The sequence below is a fragment of the Anguilla rostrata genome, chromosome 1 (assembly GCF_018555375.3).
Source record: "Anguilla rostrata isolate EN2019 chromosome 1, ASM1855537v3, whole genome shotgun sequence".
Taxonomy (NCBI): Eukaryota; Metazoa; Chordata; class Actinopteri; order Anguilliformes; family Anguillidae; genus Anguilla; species Anguilla rostrata.
In genome coordinates this window covers 31352249-31379288 of record NC_057933.1, presented here as the reverse complement: position 1 = coordinate 31379288, position 27040 = coordinate 31352249, and the positions used below count along the sequence as shown (strand labels likewise).

Below are 27040 nucleotides of genomic sequence, written 5' to 3'. Positions count from 1 at the left end.
GCTCCAGTATGCTGAGAGCTTTAGCAACTAGGAAAGCCAGCCAGGGCTGCTTCAGTTTTTTTGGTCAGCTTGTCAAAGTTGTGCATGAAGTGGAAGGCCTCAGGATTGTACAAACAGGTGTGATGCACCTGGCTGGGGTGGTTCACAGCACAGCCGAAACGGGCTTCTTTCAAATTATTATCAATAATATGATCCAGAATGCAGGGTGTTAAGGACTTCATGATTTTTATTTCGGGGGTGGTGATGAAGCTGTCAGATGTTGGCACATAGTAACAGGCAAATGGTGGTGAAGCTGAGTTCTGACATATTTAAATGTCTCAAGTTGCCTAGGTTTCCAAAATGTCTCTTCAAATACCTCGTCAATGTCTCAAAATATAAAATCCAGTCCTTCCATAGAAAATTCAGAGAATTGATGATCTCTCAATCAAAATCACCCGGCTGGAATTTTAGCAGGCCAGGCATAGTGAATTCAGCCAGTTCTGGAATGCCGTCTGACTCTCTTGTTCTGGTATCCTGAAAGTCTGACATCAATTACACACTGAAAAATGTTTCCTTTAACTTTGCTCTCCCAGGTAAGACGGTAGCACTTTTTCATGAACTGTCAGTCTGACAGGGACGGACGTACACCATTTGTAGATGGGCTGTAAACCTCATCTAAAAGCTTGAAAAGCGTGACCTTGCTTAGTATCCACACCAAAAGCCTGGCTCGTTATCCGACCGCCATTCCTGGTGGAGTATCCATTTCTGTGCTTGTGGATTCTGCTACGGGCTGCAAAGGCTTTCTTAGGTGCTTTGGATGTTCTGTGAGCCCACATTTTCTTTTACTGCAGCATAAGCTGCTGATAGATCTTGATCTCCGCCATGATGCGGCATCCAAACCAATAGACTTTATACACATTCTGAAGAGTGGGCATAATCCTGTTGGACGTATGGGCAGAGGCAGTATGTCTTGCGTACGTTCTAACTTCTTAATAACTGAGAGTGTGTCAGTGTATGAGTAAATTGTCATGGTTCTGTGTTTTCCTGTCTGTGTTTCCCTTGTTGGGCCGCCAGATGGCGGCACTTCTGTTTTGTGTCCTGCTCCCCCTTGTTAATTGTATGATTGTTTTCAATTGTCTCGTTATTCTATCATTGTTCCCACCTGTGTCTTGTTATCCCCTCCTTTTCTGGTTTGATTATTTTTTGAGTTCACCTGTGTCTTGTTACCCCCTGTCTATTTAAGTTCTTTGTCCCCTTGACTTGGGTGCTGGTTCCTTGTGTTTGTTTCCGACTTGTGTTTGTTTCAGACCGTATGTACCTGCCTGTGTTTTTGACATGTTTGTGTTTCTTACTTTGTTTCCGCTTGTGTGTTTCTGTGCGTTTCTGCCATTTGTTTTCTGTACTGGTGTAGTTCTGTTTTTTTTTTGTATTTTTTTTAGTTTTCGTTTTATGCCCCTTGTGGCTCTTTGTTTGTTCTGCCTTCTTTTTTTTTAGTAGTCTTGTTTGTATCAACTTTTTTGAGTTCTGTGTTTTTTCCCACTCTGCGCCTGGGTCCCACCCCCCGTACCGGTAGATAAAACTATAATTGAATTAGACTACTTAATAAAGATCTGTATAATTAATCAATACAATTTTAAAACCACATTAAATTATTTGCATTTTATATACACCAAGCAACGTTATATTGCGCTTATCATGTACAACTTTCACTTTAAGGCTTAAAAATGTAAGTAACGTGCCTATATTATTTACAGGATTCCTGTGTCTTTATAGCATCAAAGGAATTTCCTCACATGTTCCCAATTATAAAGATTTTAATAAATCTTTTCAGTATTGATAGCCCTGTCTTGGTTTCTATATTATTGAATAAACAGTTCTGGTGACTATGACCTCATCAAATAAATACTTAATAAGTGTACATTTATGACTCATATCTGCTACCACATGTATTCCTACATGTGTTCACATATCTTGTCTCTGTATTTCTTCTTTCTATATCAAGAGAATGTGATCTATATATGCATGATCACAAAGACACAAAATGACACGAGTTTGTTGTGTAATTGTGTGGTTGTGCAAAGTCTTATGTTCAATCTGTGTGTTTACACAAGGGTATAGAAGCTATACAAACTAAGGAGTTATTTCTCAAATTATTTCTGTGGGAAAATAAAAAACTACAAATTTGTTATTTGTGAGGACACACTTACCATCCAAATAAGGCTTCGACTAGAATATCAAAATATAATCCATTCTAGAAAGCCTTTAAGAAACCTAGAGCAGAAAGCAATGAATGAGAAATGCTATTTTTTTAACTGGAAAGTAAAAGTGGACAATTTATCCTTGTATAGTATGACTTCTAAATACAATAAGGAAAAACATCTCACAGTGAATGAGATGGAACCCCATTCAGCAGACGAAGCCTAAAGCAAATGTCCTCATTACATTGGTAATACACTAAAAAAAAAGAAAAGAAAAAAAAGCACTGACAAAGCAGGAGGGAGGCTTGCTTTCTCAAGCACAATTATGGCATCAGGAAAACACACAGACTGGGAATCTGCTGCAATGAGATTAGAGAAGAGTAATTACCGTACGTAGAAAAACAGGGCCTGCAGAACACGTTTCAAAGTTCATTCTTGCGGGACATTAAAAAGGAGCAGAGTGGCAGCTCTTCTCACTAAAGCAGACCCAGCCTACCAATGAAGGAGCAATTTCCTTAATGCTCACAGGAATGATTCCTGTGTCAGCTGGTATCCATAAATATTTTTGTGGTGAGAAAATGAAATATTCCTCTGAAAGAACGCAGCAGTGAACACTGCAGCCTTTTGAACCCGTTAACCCCCCAGCAACTAGTACTGTAAAACCCTGAGGCCTTGCTTACCTTATCTGCAGCGTTGAATGGCGACACATATAGAGCACAGATCTGTCAAATTTTCAGCTGCTACAACTGCAAATTGTTTCATTTGAAAATGGACTATTTTGAAATGGACAGGAGATTATGACAAATGGGCCCTGCATTTTCACCATGGGAAGTTAATTCTTCTGTGTGTTTTCACCTAGGGAAGTTTTTTTCTGTTTTGTTTTCTGGCAGCAGTTTTCATTTTCTATTACTTATTCTCTAGTAAATAAAAAATGAGACTGCATATTATGATATTAGAAATATCTCAGTAGCCACCTCTGTGGTGACCTTGAGGTCCAATCATTGTGTCAGATAATCAAAATGGAATTTACAAAATTTAATTAATTGATTAAATTAAGTTAACTAAATAAAAATTGGTATATTTTCTAAACTATTCTAAACTATACATTTGCCCAGCATATAATGCCTCTCATTTTATCAAAATTCAAAATTTGTATCTCTCCAAATGGGTACAAGGAAATATGAGGGAAGACTTTTCCAATAAAGAATGTCTCACACAAAGCATCAAAAAAGTGTTCTTCATAAAAGACACATTTGGTGTTGCAAAATTTCAGAATCAATTTCCTCAATGCCAGCAATAATAGGGAAAAGCTTAACAAAGCAGTCCTATAGTCCTATATGTAAAAGAATGAAGCCTATTTAAGCAAATCTGGCTATGAAGAATGATAGTCAATGCATAATTGAGGGATGAAATAAATTAACAAAAAATTACTAAACACGCTGAGCCAGTTTGAAGGCGCAATGAATCAGGTGTGCCTTCAGACTGGCTCTGTCTGTTCTCTGTCTCTCAGTTATCTCACCACTTAATTGCACATTAACACAGTTTTTCAGTTAAGAATTTATTCCTTTCTGAATCAGTTGTCACCTGGAATCTAGGATAGCTACAGTGATAAATCCATTGTCACCACTGTTCATTCAGCAAGGTATCATGTGTCTTTTCTACATTTCACAAGCAAATTGCAGAAAAGAACCAAGAATTTTAATTCTGAGCTCATTTTCAGGATGCAGGTTCATTGAATATAGGCCTAAAAGTCATGCATTGAAAATACGAAGCCTTGTTTTTGCTATTTAAAAAATACTGGTGGCAGAATTTCTCAGATGATGTAGTGATGCTTACACTCATAATTTCTCTTAGTGGACAAAGACATATCTTTTTAGCCTGGCTTTTACTTAAGGTGCCTTGTCATTTGTTGTTTTATTCATCTATTGTTGTTTTACTGGCTTTTTACTTAAGGTGCCTCGTCACTTGTTGTTTTATTCTTTTATTATTTTATTTGTTGTTTTGCTTTTTTTGTGTGCCTTTGCTTATTGTCTTTCGGTCATCTGCAGCACATTGGACTACAGCCACTGTATGAAATGTGTTATATAAATAAAGATTGATTGATTGATTGATTGATTGAAAGATAGCACCTTCCTTATCCTGCCATCTCTAATGTGCACACAAGTGGTCCCTGAGAAAAAATATGGAGACTGAGAACTAGCCTTTACTCATCAGCTATCCTGAATATTTTGTGTTTATATTGCATGATTAACAAACATGCCAGTTCAATTAAGATTCAAGTATTAGTAGCTGAATAATTTCCCCCTGATATAATACACAAATTTTGCATTTACATTAAATTGTTTTAGCTTCCCATCAGTTTTTTACCTCCCATGTTGATAGCATCCATCTCAGGTGTGTGCTCAAAAGCATAAAATGCACAAGGAGGTGTTACCTACAAAGATGGTAGTATCAGCTAGATTGCAAGAGCCACCTGCATTTTGTGATGGGCAATGCCCTGGTGATGGCAGGGTCTGCACGGGAGGAGTCTGTGCCTGGCCTGGCCTGGGGTGGGGGGAAGTGGGGGGGGTCACATGGGGGGCTTATCAGCAGCCAGTCCTTCTTGGAGAAAGGCTGGTTGAGTGCTATCACTGGCAATTTGACTCATGGTGGAATGAGGCTCTTTGCTCAGTTTGGCAGAAGAGAGATAGGGATAATGACATCATTCTGTCTGAGTTAAAAGGCAGAGCACGTCTTTCCCTCACACCGTTTATAAACTCACTCTCATAAACCAGCAACAAAATAATGCATGAGAAACTATTTCTACCCTGCTGTATAAATGGATAATATTTTGCTGTATATGGAGGCCATGTGTGTTGCCCTGGATTAGGATGTCTTCTAAGCAAATTAATATTTTCACAAAAAATAATGAATGAACACTTCAGATACTGACCAAATTAGCGCTTTCCATTTAGTGAGTCTATCTAAAGCACTAGCCCTTGAGAGAGTAATGTGCCACCCAGTGTCTCCAAATATTAATAAGTCAATATGCAGTTTGTGTATAGCATGCACTTTATAAATCCTTAGTTCAACAAACATATAGGCTTCATGGTTACTCACTTTTAAACTTTATAATAGCCTATGAGCATGTCAAACTTATGTACAGTAGAGAATTAAATGCAAAGATTACACTTTCTTTGGCAGTAAACCTAGTATCATTTTCTTTTCTGATATGCAAAGATTTCTGGGAAATAATCCTGTGTGTGTTTTCGTCCAGTTTTTAGCATGTGACGATGCAGAACAATGTAACTGTTAGAACAATGTGGTGAAATTTTAAGGTCAAATAGCTACTAGGTAGTCAGGATGAAAGCAAAGAGTCCCAGCTACAAAGAAGCTAATCAAAACAAACTCAAAAGCGGATCCTAGAAAAGAGAAAACAAATGAATGGATGGCTTTAAAAAAGAAGTTGCCAAGACAACCCATGCAAAACATCCGACCTCTTTTAGCCTACATTAGGCATACCATATATCAATAATGTTCCCTGCTCAACCGTTGTCATTCACACACTGCCATATCCTAAGCTGCGAAAATGCTTATTGTGGCAGTTGGAACACTATCCGGTAATGTCTACCTCCAGATGAGGTGCATAGGCTACCACACTGCTTGTGACATTGCCTGTCTCAGTTGCAACAGCGGAGTGCTCATTTTCTAAAATTACATTACATTTATTTAGCAGACGCTTTTATCCAAAGCGACGTACAAAAGTGAATATCATGGTCATTGGACAACTACAAAACACAGGTTCAATAATGTACAATGCTAATTTTGTACAGCTATTTCTAGCCAAGAACACAGTTCAGTTCACACAGTGAACACTATTCTGACCTAACTTATGCCAAGCCAAACTAGGGAGAAGAACAAGCTACAATATTAGGACAAATACAAATGACAAAAAGTGCTGGAATGGGGGTACATGTAACATGAGTGTCATCCCGCATCCCCGCTTGCCTGAGGGACATCCAGAGCTGGATGGACAATCACCACCTGAAGCTCAACCCGGGAAAGACGGAGCTAATCTTTATTCCTGCTCTAACCTCTCCCCTCCTCGATTTTTCCATTTCCCTAGGGGACACCTTAGTGACATCATCACCCTGTGCCAAGAATCTTGGAGTGGTGATGGACAACAGGTTGTCCCTCTCCAAGAACATCGCAGTAGTAAGCCGGGCGTGCAGATTTTTCCTGTATAACATCCGGAGAATCCGCCCCTTTCTCACCACCTACTCCACCCAGCTCCTGGTCCAAGCAATGGTACTATCCCGCCAGGACTACTGCAACTCTCTTCTGGCTGGACTACCGGCATCTGCCATCAGACCCCTGCAACTAATTCAGAATGCTACAGCTCGTCTGGTCTTCAACCTCCCCAGACACTCCCATGTCACTCCCCTGCTCACTACCCTCCACTGGCTGCCTGTTATAGCTCGCATCAAATTTAAAACATTGGTCCTAGCATACCAGGCAGTCAAGGGATCAGCCCCAGCATACCTCCACAAGATATTCAAACCCTACATGCCAGCCAGGCACCTCCCCCTCTTGGCACCTGCGCTTCCCGAACACGTCTCCTGTCTGTTCTGGCCCCACGATGGTGGAATGACCTCCCCGTGGAGGTCAGAACAGCTGAGACACTGACCCATTTCAAGCGACGACTGAAGACTCACCTCTTCAGGCTGCACCTCTCCCCATCCCTCCCTACCTCCCTGTAATCTCTTAAATGACTGTAAGCTTAGGGTTGTACCTAGGTAGCTGTTTCGTAGGTGACTTACTTAATGCACCAGTCTTAACTATTGCTTGTATTTTTGCATAGACCGCGTTGTTGCTGTTCTCGTTGTGTTAGTGCTAATCAGTTTAACCTTCAGGGTCCAAGTTGAACTATGCAGTTGTTCCCTGCACTTGGACCGGTACTTCTCTCTAGGGTTTTCGACATACTTGTTCCTGGTTATGGTTATACACTTTGTTGTACGTCGCTCTGGATAAGAGCATCTGCCAAATGCCTGTAATGTCATGAAAGGGGGGATTTAAAGTGAAATCAGGGCTCTGTATGAACTTTTGTCCTTCTGTTATGCCCCAACTGGTCATGTCTGGGTTTGCAGGGTTCCTGCAGTTACTTTTGTTTTACTGTTAGGCCCCTAATGGTCATGTCTGCGTTTGCATGGGTTCCTGCATTTACTTTGCCTATTTACCTATGCATGTGTTCCGTTCCCCTTCCTCATTGTTGCCACCTGTTCCCTATTGTTCTGCCCCTTTGTTACGCACCTGTTCCCTGTTACCCTGTCTATGTATACCCTGCCCGTTCTAGCCTTGGTTGTCAGTTCATCACTGTTTTTCTGTCATTCCTGACCTCTGCCTGTTTTTGGACCTGACTCTGCCTGTTTTTGTACCTCTGCCTGTTCCTGACCTCTGCCTGTTTTTGGACCTGACTCTGCCTGTTTTTGTACCTCTGCCAGTTCCTGACCTCTGCCTGTTTTTGGACCTGACTCTGCCTGTTCCTGACCTCTAACTGTTTTTGGACCTGACTCTGCCTGTTCCTGACCTCTGCCTGTTTTTGGACCTGACTCTGCCTGTTCCTGACCTCAGCCTGTTTTTGGACCTGATCCTGCCAGCCGTTTTTCTTACTTCTGCTGTGTAACTGCATGCCTACGTTATGAAAGACCTCATAACGCCGTTTTGTGTTGTGCCTCCTACGGGAGAGAGAATAAACTTCACTTAAATTCTAATCTTCGCTGGTCCGCGTCTGAGTCTGACCCAAAACCCTGACATGACTTGGGAGAACTTGGGAAAGTAATCAAGGGCTACCTGAGAAGCAGCGTAGGGCAGGAGAAACTGAATGGACTGACTGCACTATCAGGAGCATTAGAGCTTGGGAGCTGATCTTGAAGAAGACTTCTGACAATTTTGCACAATGCATGGCTGGTCGGATTACCTTTAAATGAGTGAGTAGATAAATTTATTTTCAAGGTGGCCAGTTTCCAATGGGCCTGCGTACCAGCCTGTTATAATAAGAGTTGGGCCACTAGATAATTAGATAGCACTAGATAATTTTAAAAGGTATACTATGTAGGATTTTGCGACCCTTGTAGAGTCTGTAAACCCCACTCACACCTCCCTTGTTCACACCCCCAACCACACCTCTGTTGGGGACGCACCCTCAATGTCAAGTGAAGAGTTGCGGTGGCCAGAAACATTTAAAATAGCATTTTTAGAAACATGAATGATTCCATATAGATGGTAATAGTAATTAGGCAGTGTTATAACGATCTTTACACTGAGTGCACCCCTTAATGCGAGGGAACATTGTACGGTAGCTACTCCATAGTGCCGATGCAACTACTTTGTGTTCTTCCTGGTTTTATATTTAGCTATTCTAGGCCCTGTTTCATGAAGCAGGATTATGAGATCAGCTGGATAACTGCGTAAATCAACTGAGTAAAACTCAGAACCCTCCCAAACCTGGAACATGGACTGAAAATGAACTGTTCTGGGGGTTACTCTGTACAGTTGCTCTAGTTAACTCAGTAGTCCTGCTTCCTGAAATATCCCCCCAGACATTTCTTAGCATCTGTCATCACCGTAAACTATCAACAAACACAATCAGAATCTGATCCCAAACCACAGGCTCTGTAGCCACCCCCACCGTTCCCCACACAGAAAAGAGCGCCACTCCAAGAAATGTTCCCATCCATATTTTAGAATAACAAATACAGGTAAAAGGTACACAAATTCAGCAAAACTGAATAAAGACACAGATTGCCAGTGCATCGTAGATATGCCTTAGCATGGTTATTTTTATAATTTGTTCAAGTAAAAAATATGCATAGTCTGCCTGTCAGCTCCAAAAATGTAAGTAGGGTTCATGAGGATGTGTTGAGCGATCTCAGCTCTGAAACAGACCGTGGTTTAATCCTTTCAATCTTGAAAATTTCTTACTGTTGATATAAAATGGGTTGTATGGTGATGTTTTGTTGTTATTCCCATATTATAGCAATTTGGGGATTTAAGCATTTTCCATCATCTTGGTGTTGAAGATTAGAGGGATATTGACTTTTGTAGCTGTTGAAAGTTTGAGTGTCAAAGGCAGTAAAATATAGCTTTTATTGTAGCTAATGTGATTAGGCTATTAGCTAACTAGTATGGTGCAGCTGTCCAGTTTTTGACTGTCGAAATACTGGTTACCTAGCTAGGTGGTGAGCAAACTCCTAGCCCAGTGATCAAGTAAATTAATAGCATAGCCTACGCATTGTATTCACAGCCTGCAAGCCAACTACTATGTGAGCTGCGGCTGTGCCAAACCATGGGCTTCTCTGGGCTTTTTTGTCTGATATGTAGGCCTCAGCAAGCGACAGGCTTAGCTAGTTGGGATGTTTGTTTTTGTGACCATCTGTTTACACCTGAATACCTTGACCAACATTCCCAACAGCCCAACTTGTACAACCCAACAGTGTCTACTGTAAATAATGGTCCCCTCACCGCTCGTGACCGCTACCGCCCCCCAAACCTGTCCTGAGTTCATTGTTGAAGACATTCGCATAAATTGAAAATGTGTTTGAGCTCAAGATTTAGGCTTATGTTTCTCTATATTAAAGTTGCAACCTCTCAGAAACAAGACATTGGTCTGTCAGTTCTTTGATTTCGTTGACTGCTGAAATCAAAATTGATGTGTGAAGTGTGCTCATTATATTTTAAAAGGAAACCCAATTGAATGCATTTTAAAACCACCCCTGCACCATAGTTACAAAAAAAATGATCTTTCGGTATCTATGACTCACTAAAAGATAATTGTAAAGACTATCAAATATTTAAAATTCATTTTCTTAAGGATTTTCTTATTCTTATTCTCAGCAAGCTCCAGCACAAAATTAGTTTTCTCATTTTCTAAATCACTTTAGAGTTTTTAAAGTTAAAAGATGCTTCTCAAGCTTCAAACCAAGGTCCGTCAATTTAAAGCATAAAGCTTTAAGAACAAAAGCAAAACCAACAACTGCATCAGCAAGAATAAAATATGGACCATTATATAAACTGATAATCAATGAATACTTGCAAGGCCCAGTAGAAGTAATAGTTAATTAGGAATCAATGTACTGTACACAGGTTATAGCTTGTATATCTTGACCTTCTAGCACTTCACAGTCAATGTTTTAACGTACAGAAACATTTCACAATGAGGTAACATGGTCAAAAAATGATACTTCAGTTTTGCAGAAGAGGAGAGACAGATGGAGATCTGATATCTCAGAAGGTCAGCAGAATGAATGAATGAAGAAACATCAATGTTGTGTTGGCATAACTAGAAACACAAAGAAGCAGACATCATGATTTAAAGATGGATTTGCAGAAAAGGCTGATCTTTTTACTTTAATTTTTTACAAAATTTTACTTCAATTTGTTTGTCAATATATATATATTGTCAATATATTTTTTAGGTGTTGTGGTTTTCTCAATATAAAGTAATTAGGTTAATTTGGATGAACCAAAACATTTTCAGTTGAGAAAACCTAAAAAATAGAGGTGTAACAAACTGAAGCAAAATTTTAGGTTGATCCAATTAAACTTCTTTTTTTCAGTAAACCAGGGGGGACCTAGAAGGGAAATTAAACTTGCTTAAAATGCGGCTGCTTCAAAGAAATAGATGCAATAATGAAAGCAGACTTCATTAATTGGTGATAGTAGTAGGAAGGTGGAAACATCTGGAGAGTTAATTGCATTTGCTGTCTCTTTCTGCTGAGCACAGCGCAGAAACACCTGTTTGGCAGCAGGCATGATGGGGGCTGTCTCCAGGTCTGTCTCGGGCTGATCTGAGCCTAGATGTTCTGAAAGACATGTGTGGTCAGCTAGATTCCAACAGTAATTACTGCACGCTCATATCATTTTCTGGTAATGAAAAACACACCCGCATGGGCAGCATTGTTACATTACATTACATTACAGGCATTTAGCAGACCCTCTTATCCAGAGCGACTTACACAACTTTTTTACATAGCATTTTTACATTGTATCCATTTATACAGCTGGATATATACTGAAGCAATTCCGGTTAAGTACCTAGCTCAAGGGTACAACGGCAGTGTCCTACCCGGGAATCGAACCTGCGACCTTTCGGTTACAAGCCCAGTTCCCTACCCACTGTGCTACACTCCGTCCTATGTACAGTATGACTGGCTTTAATCATGGTTCGCCCTGGTGTCAGTGTGGCATTCAGTTTTACAGTATGAACAACATGGATTTACAGTTGAGGCCAAAAGTTTACATACACCTAGGCTAAAGACATACATTTTTCACAACTCCACACATTTCATGTTAGCATACATTTCCTGTGTTAAGTCAATTAGGGTATCTACTTTATTTCCATAAGAGGTCATTTCAAAACAATAGCTAAGAGACTGATTTATTTCCGCTTTCATGTACTATATCAGATTTTCAGTGGGTCAAAAGTTTACATACGCTTTGCTAGTATTTGGTGGCATTGCCTTTTAGTTGCTTAACTTGAATCAAATGATTGGTGTAGCCTTCCGCAAGATTCTCACAATACTTTGCTGGAATTTTTGCCCATTCCTCCTGACAAAACTGGTGTAACTCAATCAACTTTGTGGGCCTCCTTGCTTGGACACACTTTTTCAGTCAGTCCACAAATATCTATAGGATTCAGGTCAGGGCTTTGTGATAGCCACTCCAAAACTTTCACTTTGTTGTCTTTAAGCCATTTTGTTACAACATTGGAGGTATGTTTAGGATCACTGTCCTTCTGGAAGACCCAGTTGCGACCAAGTTTTAACTTTTGAGTTGCTGTCTTGAGGTGTTGCTTCAATATTTCTAGATAAACCTCCTTCCTCGTGATGCCATTTATTTTCTGAAGTGCACCTGTCCCTTTTCCAGCAAAACACCCCCACAACATGAAGCTTCCACTCTCATGCATTTGATTTTCCATGAAAATAATTTAAATAAAACAAATACAAAGTATTTCATGTGTAAATACTTTAAATATGTATTTAACTAATTCAAATACGTATTTGTATGTGACTCAGGTTTGGTACAAATAAACTGGCAAGTAGTTTAAGAAGTCAGAGTTTGCCATCCCCCCATGCAAAGACATGTATGGGCATTTAGGCTACCTTCTGTTAGAGGCAGTGCATTTATTGTATTTTAATGTATTTTTAAATGGCTCTAAATACTATTTGAAAAAAAAAAATTGTATTTGACCCAGGTCTGATTTGTTTTTATTTATATTGGAGATACAAACACAAACCCCCACCCTAAAACCTCCTTACCACCACCAATAGCACACATTTCCTATAGACACCAGATATTAGTGTTCCTTCACCTCCCAAATTGAAGTTCATCACATGCCTGGCACATCCCACATGCCTACATCTTTTCCCTACACGCAGGTACCTGTTGCATATAGGGGCAGCATATGGGCCAGACAGCTGCAGCTCAGATCCAGGAAACAGGTGAAGAGCTGTAGGTGCGACTCACCTGCTGTGGGAGGTGTCTTAAGTGGTAGGGTTGAGGCTGGGGTGCTTGCAGCTGGCTATGGTCCAAGAGGCCAGGCCTGAGGAACACAAGTTGGTGGATTGAAAGGTTTTATTATGCCTTAATTTTATCAGGTGGGTCAAAGAGAATTTAATTCTCATTCAAACGGACAACTGGGGAATCAAAGTGGGCAGTAAATTCAAAGTGTGTGTGGCAAAATCATGATCAGGGGATGAATTAGTGACTTGCAAACTATGATTAACACCCTGGTTCTTTCTAAATGTGTGTCCTGGGATCCCTTATAATCACAGTGACCTCAGTTTAACATGTCATATAAAGGATTCTACAGCACTGTGTCTCCATCACTGTGCTGGGGCATGGGATTGCATAGGGTAAAGGGAGAAGCGCATTCCTGTTGGCTAATATGCATATCTTCTTAGATATCCCAGTGGGTAACCCATCAAAGTAATAACCAAGCCCAACCCTGCTTAGCCTCATCAAGTTGACATGAGAAGGATACAGGGTTATGTGGCTGCTTGACTTTTATTAATCATATAGGGAAGTGGGAGTCTGAAGGGGCAAAATGATAGAAGCACCTATTTTCTGTCTCCAGTTGGGTAGAGATGTGCTCAAGCTTGCTGCATTCTTCCCTCTCTCCATTCTGCAAGATGTGGGCAGGGTTCTGGAAATGGTTTGGCTCCACCTCCTGGATTTGGGTGGAGATCTGTGTTTGACTGGAATCTACCCGCAAGATGAGTGTGGGGCTCCATGGACGGGTTGGCTTGGACTCCTCCTCAAGGGCTGTGCAGGACTGCTCCTTATCCCTGTGGGACAGATAAGATATGAGGTCACTGCTGGTCTCTGTGCATGGAAGATTACCATAATAATAACCACAAGCACTTAACTTCATATACAAGTCGCTAACCAAAAATGTAACTCAGACCTGACCCAGCAATGTCTAGGTAATAGGTTTCAGGGCTTCAGCCTGAACTTATGACACCCATCTTTGCCCACTGTGCCACTTTGGTGACCTTAATTTGTTGGTAGATGATGTTCATTTACTACATTTATTACTCTTTTTTTTTTTCTTATTGGGTCTGCTCACCTATTCTGAAACTTAAAGGACCATACCGGCATTTTGGATAATAAAGCCCATTGACTACATTTTTTGTACATTTTACATTGCTGCAAACCAATCTGCAAAGCACACAACAGCTTTTTAAGATTCCCAAATTAGTTTTTCCTACCGTTCAGAAGCCATTGGTTTCCATTAATTTCCCTACGGTATGAAAATCAACTGATCAATAATGTAATAACTAACAAAATTACTGATAATCCAATGCAATGACATTATTACAATTACAATTATTACATTATTGGTAATTTATTACATTATCTGGTGGGTAAAGAGTAATAGTATTTACCAATAAAGTAATAACTACACAGAGCAAGCAGTAATCATTAGAATCATTGTTGTGCGTACTGTATAAATGACCAGTAAATAACAATTATGTAGTAATTTGTAAAGTTATTACATTATTGGTCGATTTATTACATTAATGAACTTTATTAAATTTACTTTGACACTACATATTGTAACAGCAAAAAAAAAAAAAAAAAACAGGTGTGACGACCTGCCCCCTTTTGGGTTGTTTCTGTTCACTTCTGTTCTACATTGTCATTCTAGGTTGGGAGGCAGCTCATCAGAGCTGAGGACGTACACCTGGATCTGGGCGTGGCCTCCAGCATAAAGGCTGCTGCCAGTTCCCAGTGCGGCCCCTCTCCAGTTCGCTGCACACTTAATTAGTTTGGTTATTGTTTGGGTTCACTCCTTGCAACACACACAACATATTCTACACACCCACACTCACTTACACCACTGATTCTACTGACGCTCATATAGGTAACATAGTTGATGTTGTTAATTTCATTACCTTTGTTAATAAATTATTTAATGGTTTCATGTGTCCCCCATTCTTTGTTGCAACCTGAGAGCCAGGGGTTGTAATAAAATGGGGGTTCGTCCTTTAAATTAATTTCTAAATTTGGGTAAGCATTTCTTTGTAATTTGTTAATTTGTTGTATTGGTTTAATTGATAGCGCTGTTTGGTCACTGTTTCTGCAATGTTATTGCCTGGATATTCGCCACATCAAGGGCTCAGCAAATACCATCGCTGACGCCCTGTCTCGGGCTCCTTGCCCCTAGTAACATGTTTTTCTTTTGTCCTCCTCTTGTTGCCCTCTCCTTCTATTTCCTTAAATTGCTTCCTAGGAAGGCCTACTGGGTTGCTGAAGGTGGAGGGAGAGTGGCAGCCAGAGGATGGACAGCGGAATCAGGTGTTAATTTATGCGCATTTTCTATTTATATTTCTTTAGGTTATTTGTATTTTTAGATTTCTGGAAGAAATTCCATCTAATGGGAGGGGGTGTGACGACCCGCCCCCTTTTGGGTTGTTTCTGTTCACTTCTGTTCTACATTGTCATTCTAGGTTGGGAGGCGGCTCATCAGAGCTGAGGACGTACACCTGGATCTGGGCGTGGCCTTCAGCATAAAGGCTGCTGCCAGTTCCCAGTGCGGCCCCTCTCCAGTTCGCTGCACACTTAATTAGTTTGGTTATTGTTTGGGTTCACTCCTTGCAACACACACAACATATTCCACACACCCACAATCACTTACACCACTGATTCTACTGACGCTCATATACGTAACATAGTTGATGTAGTTCATTTCATTACCTTTGTTAATAAATTATTTGATTATTTAATGGTTTCATGTGTCCCCCATTCTTTGTTGCAACCTGAGAGCCAGGGGTTGTAACACAGGTTCACCAATAATTAGGCTGGTACAACAGTGGCAAGAGTAAACACCAGACAAAAGGAAATATTACAAATTATATGTAATTAAATTTTAATATATAAACACACATAATAAAAGTAGTCAGTTAAAACAAGGAGCCCCCTATAGTTTTTCTGGAACTGCATATAAAATTCCTACACCATGCTGGCAGTGACAATCTTGTTACTCACACAGTCATATAGCCTATCACTACAGAAGCCATCAATTACTAGCACCAAAACTACACTCCACACTATTGTGAATAAAATACATCAGTGTAATAAAGGCAACCACACATTAGTTTGCACAGCACACACCCAGCACTAAAACTGGCCAATGTAGCGTTGCATTAAACAGCTACTGTAGGGACACAAGCCAAACCATATGAATTTTCACCAACATAAAACATTAAAATGGTCATGCGACACCATAAAAGCAAACGAGGATACAGACCATAGCCTGCCGGTGTGCAGACACCGTAACATAAATACAAGGAAACAGTTTGTTTGAATCCTCTTGCAAAACATAACTAGCATAAACAAGTGCGTGCTGGAAAAAGATGCGCTGGATAGATGATTAGCACTGTATAAGAACCAGATCTCACACAAGTTTTACCAGAAAATTTTTATAATAATAACAAAGAAATAGTCTTATGACACAAACTACCAGGCTGTGGTGCGGTGTTTCCCAACTCGCAAATGCTTGTACAACTGACCCCTAACACACCGGCCCAACTATTTTTATATTCCTGTCCCAGCCTCTTGATCTGACTCCAGCCTATCAACCTGAGGTTTCCAAGGCTTTGAACAAGGTAGGGAGAGATAATTATTGTAATCAGGGCAATTACGAATTTACTAAGCCGCAAACAATTATACAATACTTAAATTACTTCCCCATGATTAAGATAACCACTTCTTGCCCGTATATATCCTTTTGGTATGTTACTCTAAGCTCAAATCAGACAAACTATTTGAAGTGGCAGATCTTGTCATGTGCAACCTTTCCACTCACCTCTTCAACACAAAAACTACAAGAAAATAAGGTAACCAAATACATTTCAATATAAAGTCAGGTTCCACCCAGCCTATCAGGATTCATTTCACAGACACAGTCTTGCCTGCTAATATGAGATGTCTCCAGCAAATGTTGAATTCTAGTGCCATTGGGTGTCAGTGACTCAGTCGAAGGGCACCTCCATTTGTTAACAACCAATAAATAAAACATGTGCCTATGTCTGTGTTTAACTTACTAAAAAACCAGAAGGCTTTGGATTATTGCATCCCTGCCTAAAACCGAGTGCTCCAATGCTAGATTATTGGAAAGTCAGTGATGTGCTTTCCACTATAAATCCCATTCTTAGTATTGTCACCCCACCCAGCTTATCAAACGCCAGTGCATCTCCACTAAGAGGTAACATAGCGGGATCCCGGACGTTATGTTACGGCCGGCTCGAAAGGCCACAACAAACAAAGTCCAAATCACCAAAAACAAGACAGGAACTGATCTAAAAACACAAACTCAGACATTTATTAGAATAAATAACAAACTAATCACAAACTGAACAAAGGAAAACCCACAAAGTTCAAACAAAACGATCTTCACAAAAACTACAAATCCAAAACCACAAATCAAACCACACACAAAAGAAACCCGAAAGAAGATCCCCCTTGCCTCATACTGCTGGGCTTAAGTTGGCTCACAGGCAGGTGGAGGCAATCAGGCAATTAGGTACCACCTGCACCTGCACTACCCAGGCAAGCAGGGACAGGGGATGTAACACTGCTGCTATTACAAAAAAGAGTAAAAGATATAACTGGTAGCTAGTCATAAAAGTAGTAAACTAAGCCTAGTGAGCAGTTTATGAGTCATCTATACTTCTGGGAGAAAATACATGAACTGTTTTTAGTTTGGTGTCCAGATTGTTGTGAGTTACCCCTGCTAGGCTACACTTGAGAGAGCACTTGATGGGCCAAGTCAACATCATGCACACTTGAAACAAATACTATATCATAGGATCAGAAAGATACTCTGCCTGTCTGTAGAAAGGCCCAGATGGTTTGCAGGGTGTGATTTTTGTGGGAACGCAAGAGTACTCTCTCACATTCAGACATTCAACATACATGGTGTCCACCCATCACATTTTGTGCTATAAAACATAATAATGCAGGCCTATTCACATGATTCTGTGGGGCACTGAGCATTCCTTGGGATGTGTGAGAGATTAAGATTGAAGTCACATAACAATCTCCACATCATTTATTGGTTTTCCTTTTCAAATAATGCAACACAATCTAGCTCTGCAATATAATATGGCATTTCTAAAGAATAAAATGTTTGAGAGGACACTTGAAGTGTTACTCCCTTAATATTTAGGCAGTGGTGTAGCATAATGGTTGGGGAACTGGGCTTGTATCTCTGAGGTTGTATGATTGGGGGGTACTGTTGTAGTACCGTTGATAAAGGTACTTAATCTGAATTGCTTCAGTAAATATCCAGCTGTGTAAATGGAGTAAAAATATAAACTGAGTGAATTGTTCTGGTGAGGAGTGTCTGCTAAATGCCCAAAATGAAAACATTAATATGTTTATTTTGTAGTTGTTTAAAAAGTGGTTATGGGTGTGTTCAAACAGCTTTACATCACATTTAGATCTTAGTATAGCCAAGTATGAGGACTGAGCAGACAGTCTTTTTATCCTGCAGAGAATCACCAGAACGCTGAGCGGCCCAGATGAGTCACACAGAGCCTGCCTGAAGCAGAGTTAACCATGGAGGATTTGAGCAGATACTGCAGAATGTCTTCACTGGAATGTTTGAATGGAAAGGGAGAATTATTTAGTTGATGGTAACAGTCTTTGAATGGCATGCAGCCATTGAACTGTGAGCATCTATTTCACATGAACAGTTAGATGGGTCATTCCCCTGTTGCAATGGAATACTTTCAACATAAGCACTTAGCCAGGTCTTTCTCCTATTGAAACAAGAGCATGTAGGACCGAGTTTAAATCACAAAGCAGTCAGGCACTACAGTATTTATGCCTTTGTGAAGAGGGCCTTGAAGAACACGCTACATAAGAGGAAGAGAAAACTCTTTTCCTTCCCTCCACAGAAAGCCCTCCACCTATTGAGCTCCTGTCATAGTCTGGTTATTTTCTTTTACACGGCCTTTATGCACGACTAATAATCCAGTGTGAGTTGTTACACAGTAATTCAGCATGTCAATTTGGTCATTAAAAAAAAAAACTTGCCTGATGAAATGTAAATTAGGTGTGCTAGAAAATTTTACAGTTGACCCTTCCCACCCATATTTAAGATAATATTTTTAGCATTACCAATGGTTCTATCAATCAATGTACTCATTGAAAACCACAATCAAGTACCCTAGGCTTATCTTCACTATACAGCTTAGGAGAAAAGGGTGAGGAAGATACAAGTGACACAAGAAACAAGTTAAAGGAAAACATGTGGTATCAGATTAACTGGAGCTTGATCCTAATATAAATACCAATTTGGTACATGTTGGTGTCAACCTGGTAAAATATGTCAATTAGTATGCATTCCTATATGTAATTTTTCAATTTTTCCATATTCAGGATACATTTGTTATTTTACTTATATTACTATTTGTGTATATTTTAAATAATATTTCACTGTTAGTATATATATTCGATTTTAGTATATATTTTCCAAAAAAATCCACAACATATACTTTAATATTTTAAGCATAAAATTACAACAGAAAGTGGAATAAATCAAAATTATCCATACTATATGTTACATTATCCAATATTTATCAAATGTTAATTTCTTACATGTACTTAAAAAAATCTATAATTAAAATGTATTCCATATTTGTAAGGCTTTTACCCAGATTAATTATGTTCCATTAAAATAAAACATATTTTTGGAAATGTAATTATTACTTAAGATTGTACAAGATTGTACACATTGTAATAATACCACTAAAACAATTTAAAAAATACAGAGTACAAACCAACATTTTCTATCTGTGAAAAATGTGTGCAGGATGACATGAAAAAACAAAATAGGAGCAAGATAAAAATTTAATGTGATTTGTTTGGTGAATGAACATCACAATTAAGGTCGTTTCAGGAAATCATTGACTCAGTCTTTGCGATTCCGAATTTCAGTAGTAGCTCTGCTCAGCTAGTTGGCTGAGATTCCTAATGTACCATTTCATCAAAATAATGGTGTGCCTGTTTCAGATTTTACCTGTCTTCAGTCATGGTGCCAATCAACATAGGTCATTAAAAACAACCAACACAGAGTAAAATATCTAGTGTTAATTCAACTCTTAACAGATACAATTTGGTTCCACTCTGGAATGTGTAATATAAAATGTACCTTCTCTGGAAAAGTGAATCTGCAAAAGAACTGGAACGTACTCAATGCAAATTGAAGTCAATGCCTTATTCCATGCATAACATTTCCATGTATCCAAGCAAATATCTCATATTTTGATTGACCACCCCTTTCAGAAACTCTCTAGGAGCATATTATCATATCAAAAGAGTATAAATTAAATGAGGAAACATTGGATTGACTCAATGACCACAACATACCCACTTTTCCAACCTCAAGCAAGTTTAGGTTAGTTTATTAACTTTAGAAATTAAAACCTTGACTAAAATGTGTCATCAGCAATACAAGGTAGGTATGATGGCACATTTTGTTATTGAGGAAGACCGAGCGTGATTATTTTATAGCAGAACTGATAGCAATGAATAATGCAATTCTGCACAGAAGGGAGGAATCACTTCCAGCTCCAACTCTTTACAGAACCTCCTCATTCTTTTCTTTCAATTGCTCTCTCCCTTCTTCACTCTGTCATTATCTTGCCCTCAGTACTTCCTTCTTTTGTGTTTCTCTGTCTGTCTCTTTTGCCAGCTTACTCTCTGGCCCTATATCACTATCTCTCTCTCTCACAGACACACACACACACACACATACAGTGGGCCTCATTTATCAATATTTTTGTAAAACTGTAAATTTATGCAGAATCGGAAAGGAACAAATTCATAGACACAGATTTTTTTGTATCCACATGTGTATGTTGATAAATACCAATCCATCGTAAATGAAAAGTGAGTTCTGTCTTGGAATTCCATTGCAGGCAATTTAAAGAGACGGCCGAGAAAAGACAAAGGAAAAAAGTTCTCTGAAGAGGAGATTGAAGTACTGTTAATGAAAGTACAAGCCAAAAACATTTTATTCAGTAGTGTAAACAGTGGAGCATCAGGGCTGGGGAGGACTAAAGCGAGGCAGGATATAACTATTCTTGTAACTGTGTGTCTCAAGTTTGTGTACTATGCAACAGGTAAAACAAAAATTGTTTGAGATGAAACTGGAGGCAAAGAAGTAAATCCTAGTCCACAGAGGAAGCACATCAGTCACAGGGGGAGGTCTGAGTTTAACTCAGTTATCTATGCTGGATGAACACATTGGCAAAAGTATAGGAGACATCACTGCGTGGAATTACCCAGGAGGGTGACAGCAATATGTTGTCCCTGTCCTGTGCCAGTCACCAAGAAGCAGAGGGCCGAAAGCACAAGAAGCCAAGGACCATAAGCACATGAACATGTTCTGGATTTGCACATGTGGATCTACTGAGTTCTGCCTCCAGTGTGTTGCATAGATTCAGTCGGAGGGTGAGCCATTCATTATCCTCAGCAAACAAATTGGCCCAGTCTTTGCAGATGCTCTCCTAAAAGCGCCGTGCGCCAAATCTTCTAAGCAATAGCAATGAAAACCTATGCTATGACTTCTGTGACGTATTTATGGCAAACATTGTTTGGTTTTATGTAATTTATATTCAATAGCAATTGAATATAAATATAAATTGGATTAATCAGGATTACGCAAATGAAGCATCACTTGTTCTAATGTTGAATCTAATTGTTATTTTCATATAATAATTTGAACAATTATAATATAATATTCAATTAGCTTCTAAATTATTCAAACAACTTTAATGCTTTAAAAAAATTGAAATATGAGGACAAATATGAAGATGAAAACAAGAATGAATGGGATAATAAATGCACAAAAATGCACTTACGTGTTTTTTCATTACACAAACAACACAAACAGTTTAGAGCTCTTGTTAAATCTGACATACAAAAAAATCCCACATTGTTTGCATAAATGCATCTACAAATGATTTATGATCAAATTCGTTCGACTCATGTTTGATAGATGAACTCCAGTGAGAGTTTGTAAATCCGAACTCTGTCCAGGCCATTAAACCAATTGGCTGTCACACAATGTCATGCTACAAATGCCTGTTGTGGAGCCACCACTGAAAAATAGCAGGTAGTAATGGGAAGGAGTGACACTCACACAACACATTCACACCAGTCAAATTAAACACTGCACTTGTGCACATGCACCACATTAGATGAATATGCACGCAGTTGTTTTGATATATCCATATATTTTGTACACATATTAGTCTACATTCTTATAAAGGATAGGTAACAGAAAATGTACTCGGTCATTAAGAGGGCCATGGGATCAGAGAGATTAGGAAATCCTAACAGTAAACAGTAAACAGTTTTGGAGGGATACAGTAAATAGCCTAAATAAAATTAGGAAAATAAATGCACACCAAATGCCACACTGCTTATGTACAAGCTATTTTGAAGTTGTACTGGATTTTCTTTCTTTATACTAGAAACCCCAACAATGCCCTAATATCCCTCATTATATGGCTAGCAGGTCATCAGAAACATGTGTAAGTACCTAAAATATCATTCCTCTCACACACAAACTGCCTGGGCCAACTGAAAACATACACATAAGCTGATATATTTAAAAAATATAGAAAGAAATAAAGAATTTTGTCTTTAAATAGTGTCTGAAATAAAGAATTAAAAATGTAAGTCAGAGAGAATTACTCACTCATACTGCTCTGGACACATGCTAATGAGAGTGACCCGACTGAAAGAAAAACACAGAGGGGGAGGAACATGAATACCTCAGGTAAGCATCTTATGATTCACATCCTAAAATACAAGGTACCAAATGCAGAGGAAAAACTGCTAACCTGTGTAAACAGGGGATGTCCTACTCTGAATTACAGAGACATGCAAGGAACTAATTAACTAATTAAGATCTTGGCTTGAGTGTAACATTACTGTCCAACACAAATTCACAAACAACCTGTGCTGTGCTACTCTGCAGATAACAGTCATTTTCAAGAAAAGCATCACATTATGTTACTCACAATTATTGCACTGCACATCAATGTTAATTCACAATTAAATACATTCCGCACAATACTGTTATATATCAATTCACTGTTTTTGTTTATGGATACAATTTAATTGTCTTATGAACAATATTTTTTAATATAATTTATAATTATTTTTTAAACGCAAATTTAACGTTTCGCCCCCTATTCTTTTTTTCTACAAGTTTTAATTGCACAACCATGTGTTATCCCCTATCATTAATATGTTCTGTCAATTTGGAGGAATGCAAGCAACATTGTGGTCTCCCCTGCAGTTCATGCCTCTAGCCACAGCCTGTACAATCTGATGTCCCCCAGCTGAGCTGCACAGTCATTGTGTCTGAGGATTACACTTGATAAATAGTTGGCACAGACAGACTGCAGGTGCTTCATTCACATGGCAAAAGCATGCCGCAATTATGAACCCCTTGAAACTGAGATTCAAAACCAGACTGTAGGGCAGGTCACTACACTTTGGCCTGCAGGGTGTCGCCTGGCTTGAACAACTGGTGATTCCAATATAGGGAGGAGAATACAAATGTTTAACTATATGAAAGAGAATAATGTATGAGACAATCAGAATGAAGTATGATGTTTGCACTTTCCATACTTACGTCTCCAAACTCTCCCCTCCTCCCAGAATATTCTGAACTGGAAGGTAACCAAGACGAGGATGCTTGGCAAAGTACTTCTTTGACCGAAATTTGTTTTTCAGCACCTTTGTGAAGTCACGCACGTCTTCCCCGGAGGTCGTCTGAAACATACACAGAAGCTTTTGTGCTTAGGCAAACAATCCCCCACTATTTACTCAGATATCAGCTAGAGACATGGGATTAGGTAATTATCCATCTACACTAAGTTTCACAAGATCCAGAAGTAAAAGCTCAGAAAGAGCTCTGCAAAACTTCAACCACGATTGAAAGCTCTGCTCGGAGAGGTCGTAAGACTGTTGAGCTGCTCAATCAAAGTGTTTGTCAGAAGTTTCAGTAAAACAGTGATTGCCAACCCTGGTCCTGAAAAATCACTGCGTCTGTTGATATTTATGTTTTTACTTTAAAATTAACAACCAATTTAGAACCAAGAAACCAAGTGAGGAAACCATGTAATTAACTGCCTTAATTGAAAGTGTGGAGTAACTATGAAATCCAGTCAACCAAGGCTAAAAACCACTGCTTTAGAATAAGGTTACATTAATTAACATGAACTAATGAATTAATTAACATTAACAAATCATTAACTTGTATTTACAAAGCACAAAGATTGGATCTGGCTGTGAAAAGACAAATGACTGAATCACAGAGATTTCCTATTGAAAGGCTTGTATTTCTCAAATGAAAAGTGTAAAACCTTAAAGAGAGTTTTGGGGTTCAGTGAATTTGTCTGCATACAGTATGTCTATACCTTTTTCTAATCTCTATGATATCTGCTCACATTACATTTTTAGCCGGCAGCACAAATTTAATAACACATCTTCCAGGGACACCAAGGGCATTCCTCTGAGAGATGGCCAGAACATTCTTGGTAGTTATTATTCAGCATGTGCTTCCCAATGAAGCTTGAAATTATTTTCATGATTTCTGTGAAGAAAAGTTGTTATTTTAAAACTGAAACCAGGGCAAGTTTACTCAGACACATCAAGTGCAAAAAGGTAATGGCAATGAGTTTATAATTGCCCAAAACATGTAACAATATGCCTTTTTCCCGCTTTTATTTTGTCATAGAGGAAAACCTTTGTTTTTTAAATGCCCACCATTTCACTGCTTCCTCCTGCGATCTCTATTAGAAGTGTCAATACAAGAGCTCCTGCTCCTTCATCCACAGCACCAGTGATGGAGGCACTGCGAGAAAACCACTTTATCTGCCTCTGAATTCCACTCCACAATCTGCTTGAAGCTGGTTGCAGAAGATTGGAGCTGTATTGAGCAGGGAGAGATTGGGGGATGCTGTGGCCAATGAGCCATTTGAGGGGGAAATTCACTCTGGTCTTTTCTGTGGGCAAACAGAGCTCTGTGCTTTCCTTGTGCAGGTGCAAGAGGTGACCGAAACAGTCATCTCTGTCAGCCATCTCTCAGACATATTTATTCATGCAGGGGGAAATTAAGCAAGGGCTTATTACAGTGAATAGGGTATCACAGCTGTAAAATGTTGGTTTGTGGACAAGTAAAAGAAAGTATTAAAAGCATTATAGTTACTGCACTGATCACGCATACTCCTACATTAAAATTGCAATATTTTTACTGCCTAAAGCATATCTTTGCTTGAACAACTATAATTTTGCTCTCTCTCTCCTGTTTTTGTGTCGAGTAGAACTATTGAGAAGCTTAGATAAGGGTCAGGGGTCTGTATTTTTATTGTGGTGATGGTCTGGGTCTTACCATTGAGAAAGCCCTTTTGGCCAGGTATCTGGTTTAAATCCTGAACATTTGCCAGCTCTGGAGGATTTTCTTTTTTCTTCTTTCTTAACTTGCTTTTAAGTAACGTTAGAGTAACTGGGCAAATATTTTATTGTGCTGTTATCAGTTACCTTGGTACCCACTACATACCAATACTCCAACAATATCCCAACCCGTTTGGTTTCACAGAAACATAGCAGAAAATTAAATGTTTTTCATTCAGTTTTGTAATTTCAAATGAATTTGATTTGTGAATGGAGATAATTAATGTTCAATAATACTGGCATTTCAAAACTTGGATTAAAAACATTCAACATTCTCATTCGGAAAGGGCTCATGTTTTATGACAAACTTCAAAGTTAACCATCAGGGATTACCTGTAGGTTTTGTATGTGACATGTCTGGAATGTTTCTTTGAGAGAATTTATTTGCAGCAATAAAAACAAAAACTGTATTGGGAATGTTCTCACCACATCTCAAAATGGGAATCTAACTGGAATGTTCCCAAAATGTTTTGTTTGCTGGCAGTTGAACTTCCACCCTTCTGCTTAAGTTGCTTAAACAACATTACCATTTACACCCAAAATTAAGATAACACCACTACACAGAAAAATGCTGTATGTGGGAAAAATCAAATGCCAAGTGCATGGAGTCCAAAGTTCATTACCATTTTAGGGCTTGTGCATCAAATATAGCTGCTTAGGCAGCTTAAATGCTGTCCTGCAAAATATAGTAAAAGCAATTGTAAGGGATATGAATATTTTATCTAATAAAAAACACGTTTTCAACGTACAATAATGGCAAGTTACTCACACATACAAGACATACACCATCTATAACTCATTCGTTCAGACTGCCAAAATCCAGGCCTGCCATTAAAAGTATTGATATCAAAATGACGCCAAGTTACGGTACTACAAACAATATAGGCTGTCTTGCCTCACCAAAATTAAATAAGATGTATTCCAAAGCAATGCTACCCAATATTTTGTTAATTCTTTCAAGTCACTTGGCCCTGTGTTTTGTAATCTTACCATTTTACAATGTCATGTAAACTTTGTGTCAGATCAAAGTGTCAAATATTTTGAATTGCCTTATTGAACACATTGAAATTCATGTAGAAAACTGCTGGTGAGTAACTACAGGAAGCATATTTCTCCAGAAAACATACGTTTATACTTGCTTCTGAACTGAATTTGAGTAAATGTAAAAGTTATTGTATATTTGCTATGTACAATAAATACTGCATGTAAAATACATACTGTACATACATACATAGAGAACTTCTTTATCCCCATGGGGACATTTCCCTCGCAGCATGTTACATTCACATTTATGAACAGACATTTATACCAAGAAACATACAATCATTCACGCAACAGAAAGGCTGGGCAGCGAAATACATACATACAATACAAATGCGAAGTGACCCTGTAAGAAACGGTTGTGGATTATGGCTATCCTTGTGTGAATTTGTACAGTCTGATGAGCGTGTACCGTTTAGCAGTTTCAGTTTGCTATATATGTAAAACAGTGGCTGTGACAAAGGGTGTGGTGGCGTAAGTGTAAACGCATCAGAAACGCAGGTGAAATATGGCCAGAGCCTTGATTGAAAAAAGAATCAGCAAGCCCGTAGAATTAGAGCTCCCTAGGTCACAACTTGTGTACCCTTCTGTCGTGCTCCGTTGTCTGTTATTTCGTGGAGATGCACTTTTAGTGTTTGTAAGGTTTATAAGGTATTTTGATAGGCTTATCTGCAGGTAGGAATCCTCTTAGCTGTTTTGCTAAGCTAGAACCGGAGAACTTGATAGTGGAGAATAGGAGCAGATGCATATGTCCCAGCAGGCTTTGCATATGAGAAAATAACAACAGTGTGAGAGAAATT

At 39.0% G+C, this 27040-nt stretch overlaps 1 protein-coding gene across 3 annotated transcripts in view; it reads right to left on the bottom strand.

The window, feature by feature from the left end:
- The window catches only part of LOC135254431 (utrophin-like), a 120435-nt gene that overhangs the window by 5699 nt on the left and 87696 nt on the right, over positions 1 to 27040 (bottom strand). For 2 of the 3 annotated variants that reach the window (XM_064334563.1, XM_064334571.1), the window contains exons 16-19: positions 23377 to 23516; positions 22432 to 22470; positions 13274 to 13501; positions 12681 to 12756 (exon numbers count right to left, since the gene is read on the bottom strand). In XM_064334563.1, the coding sequence (XP_064190633.1) occupies positions 12681 to 12756; positions 13274 to 13501; positions 22432 to 22470; positions 23377 to 23516 (483 nt within the window). Of the gene's footprint in view, positions 1 to 12680; positions 12757 to 13273; positions 13502 to 22431; positions 22471 to 23372; positions 23517 to 27040 lie in introns of those variants that run through there. The other variant, XM_064334580.1, reaches the window with a different exon arrangement.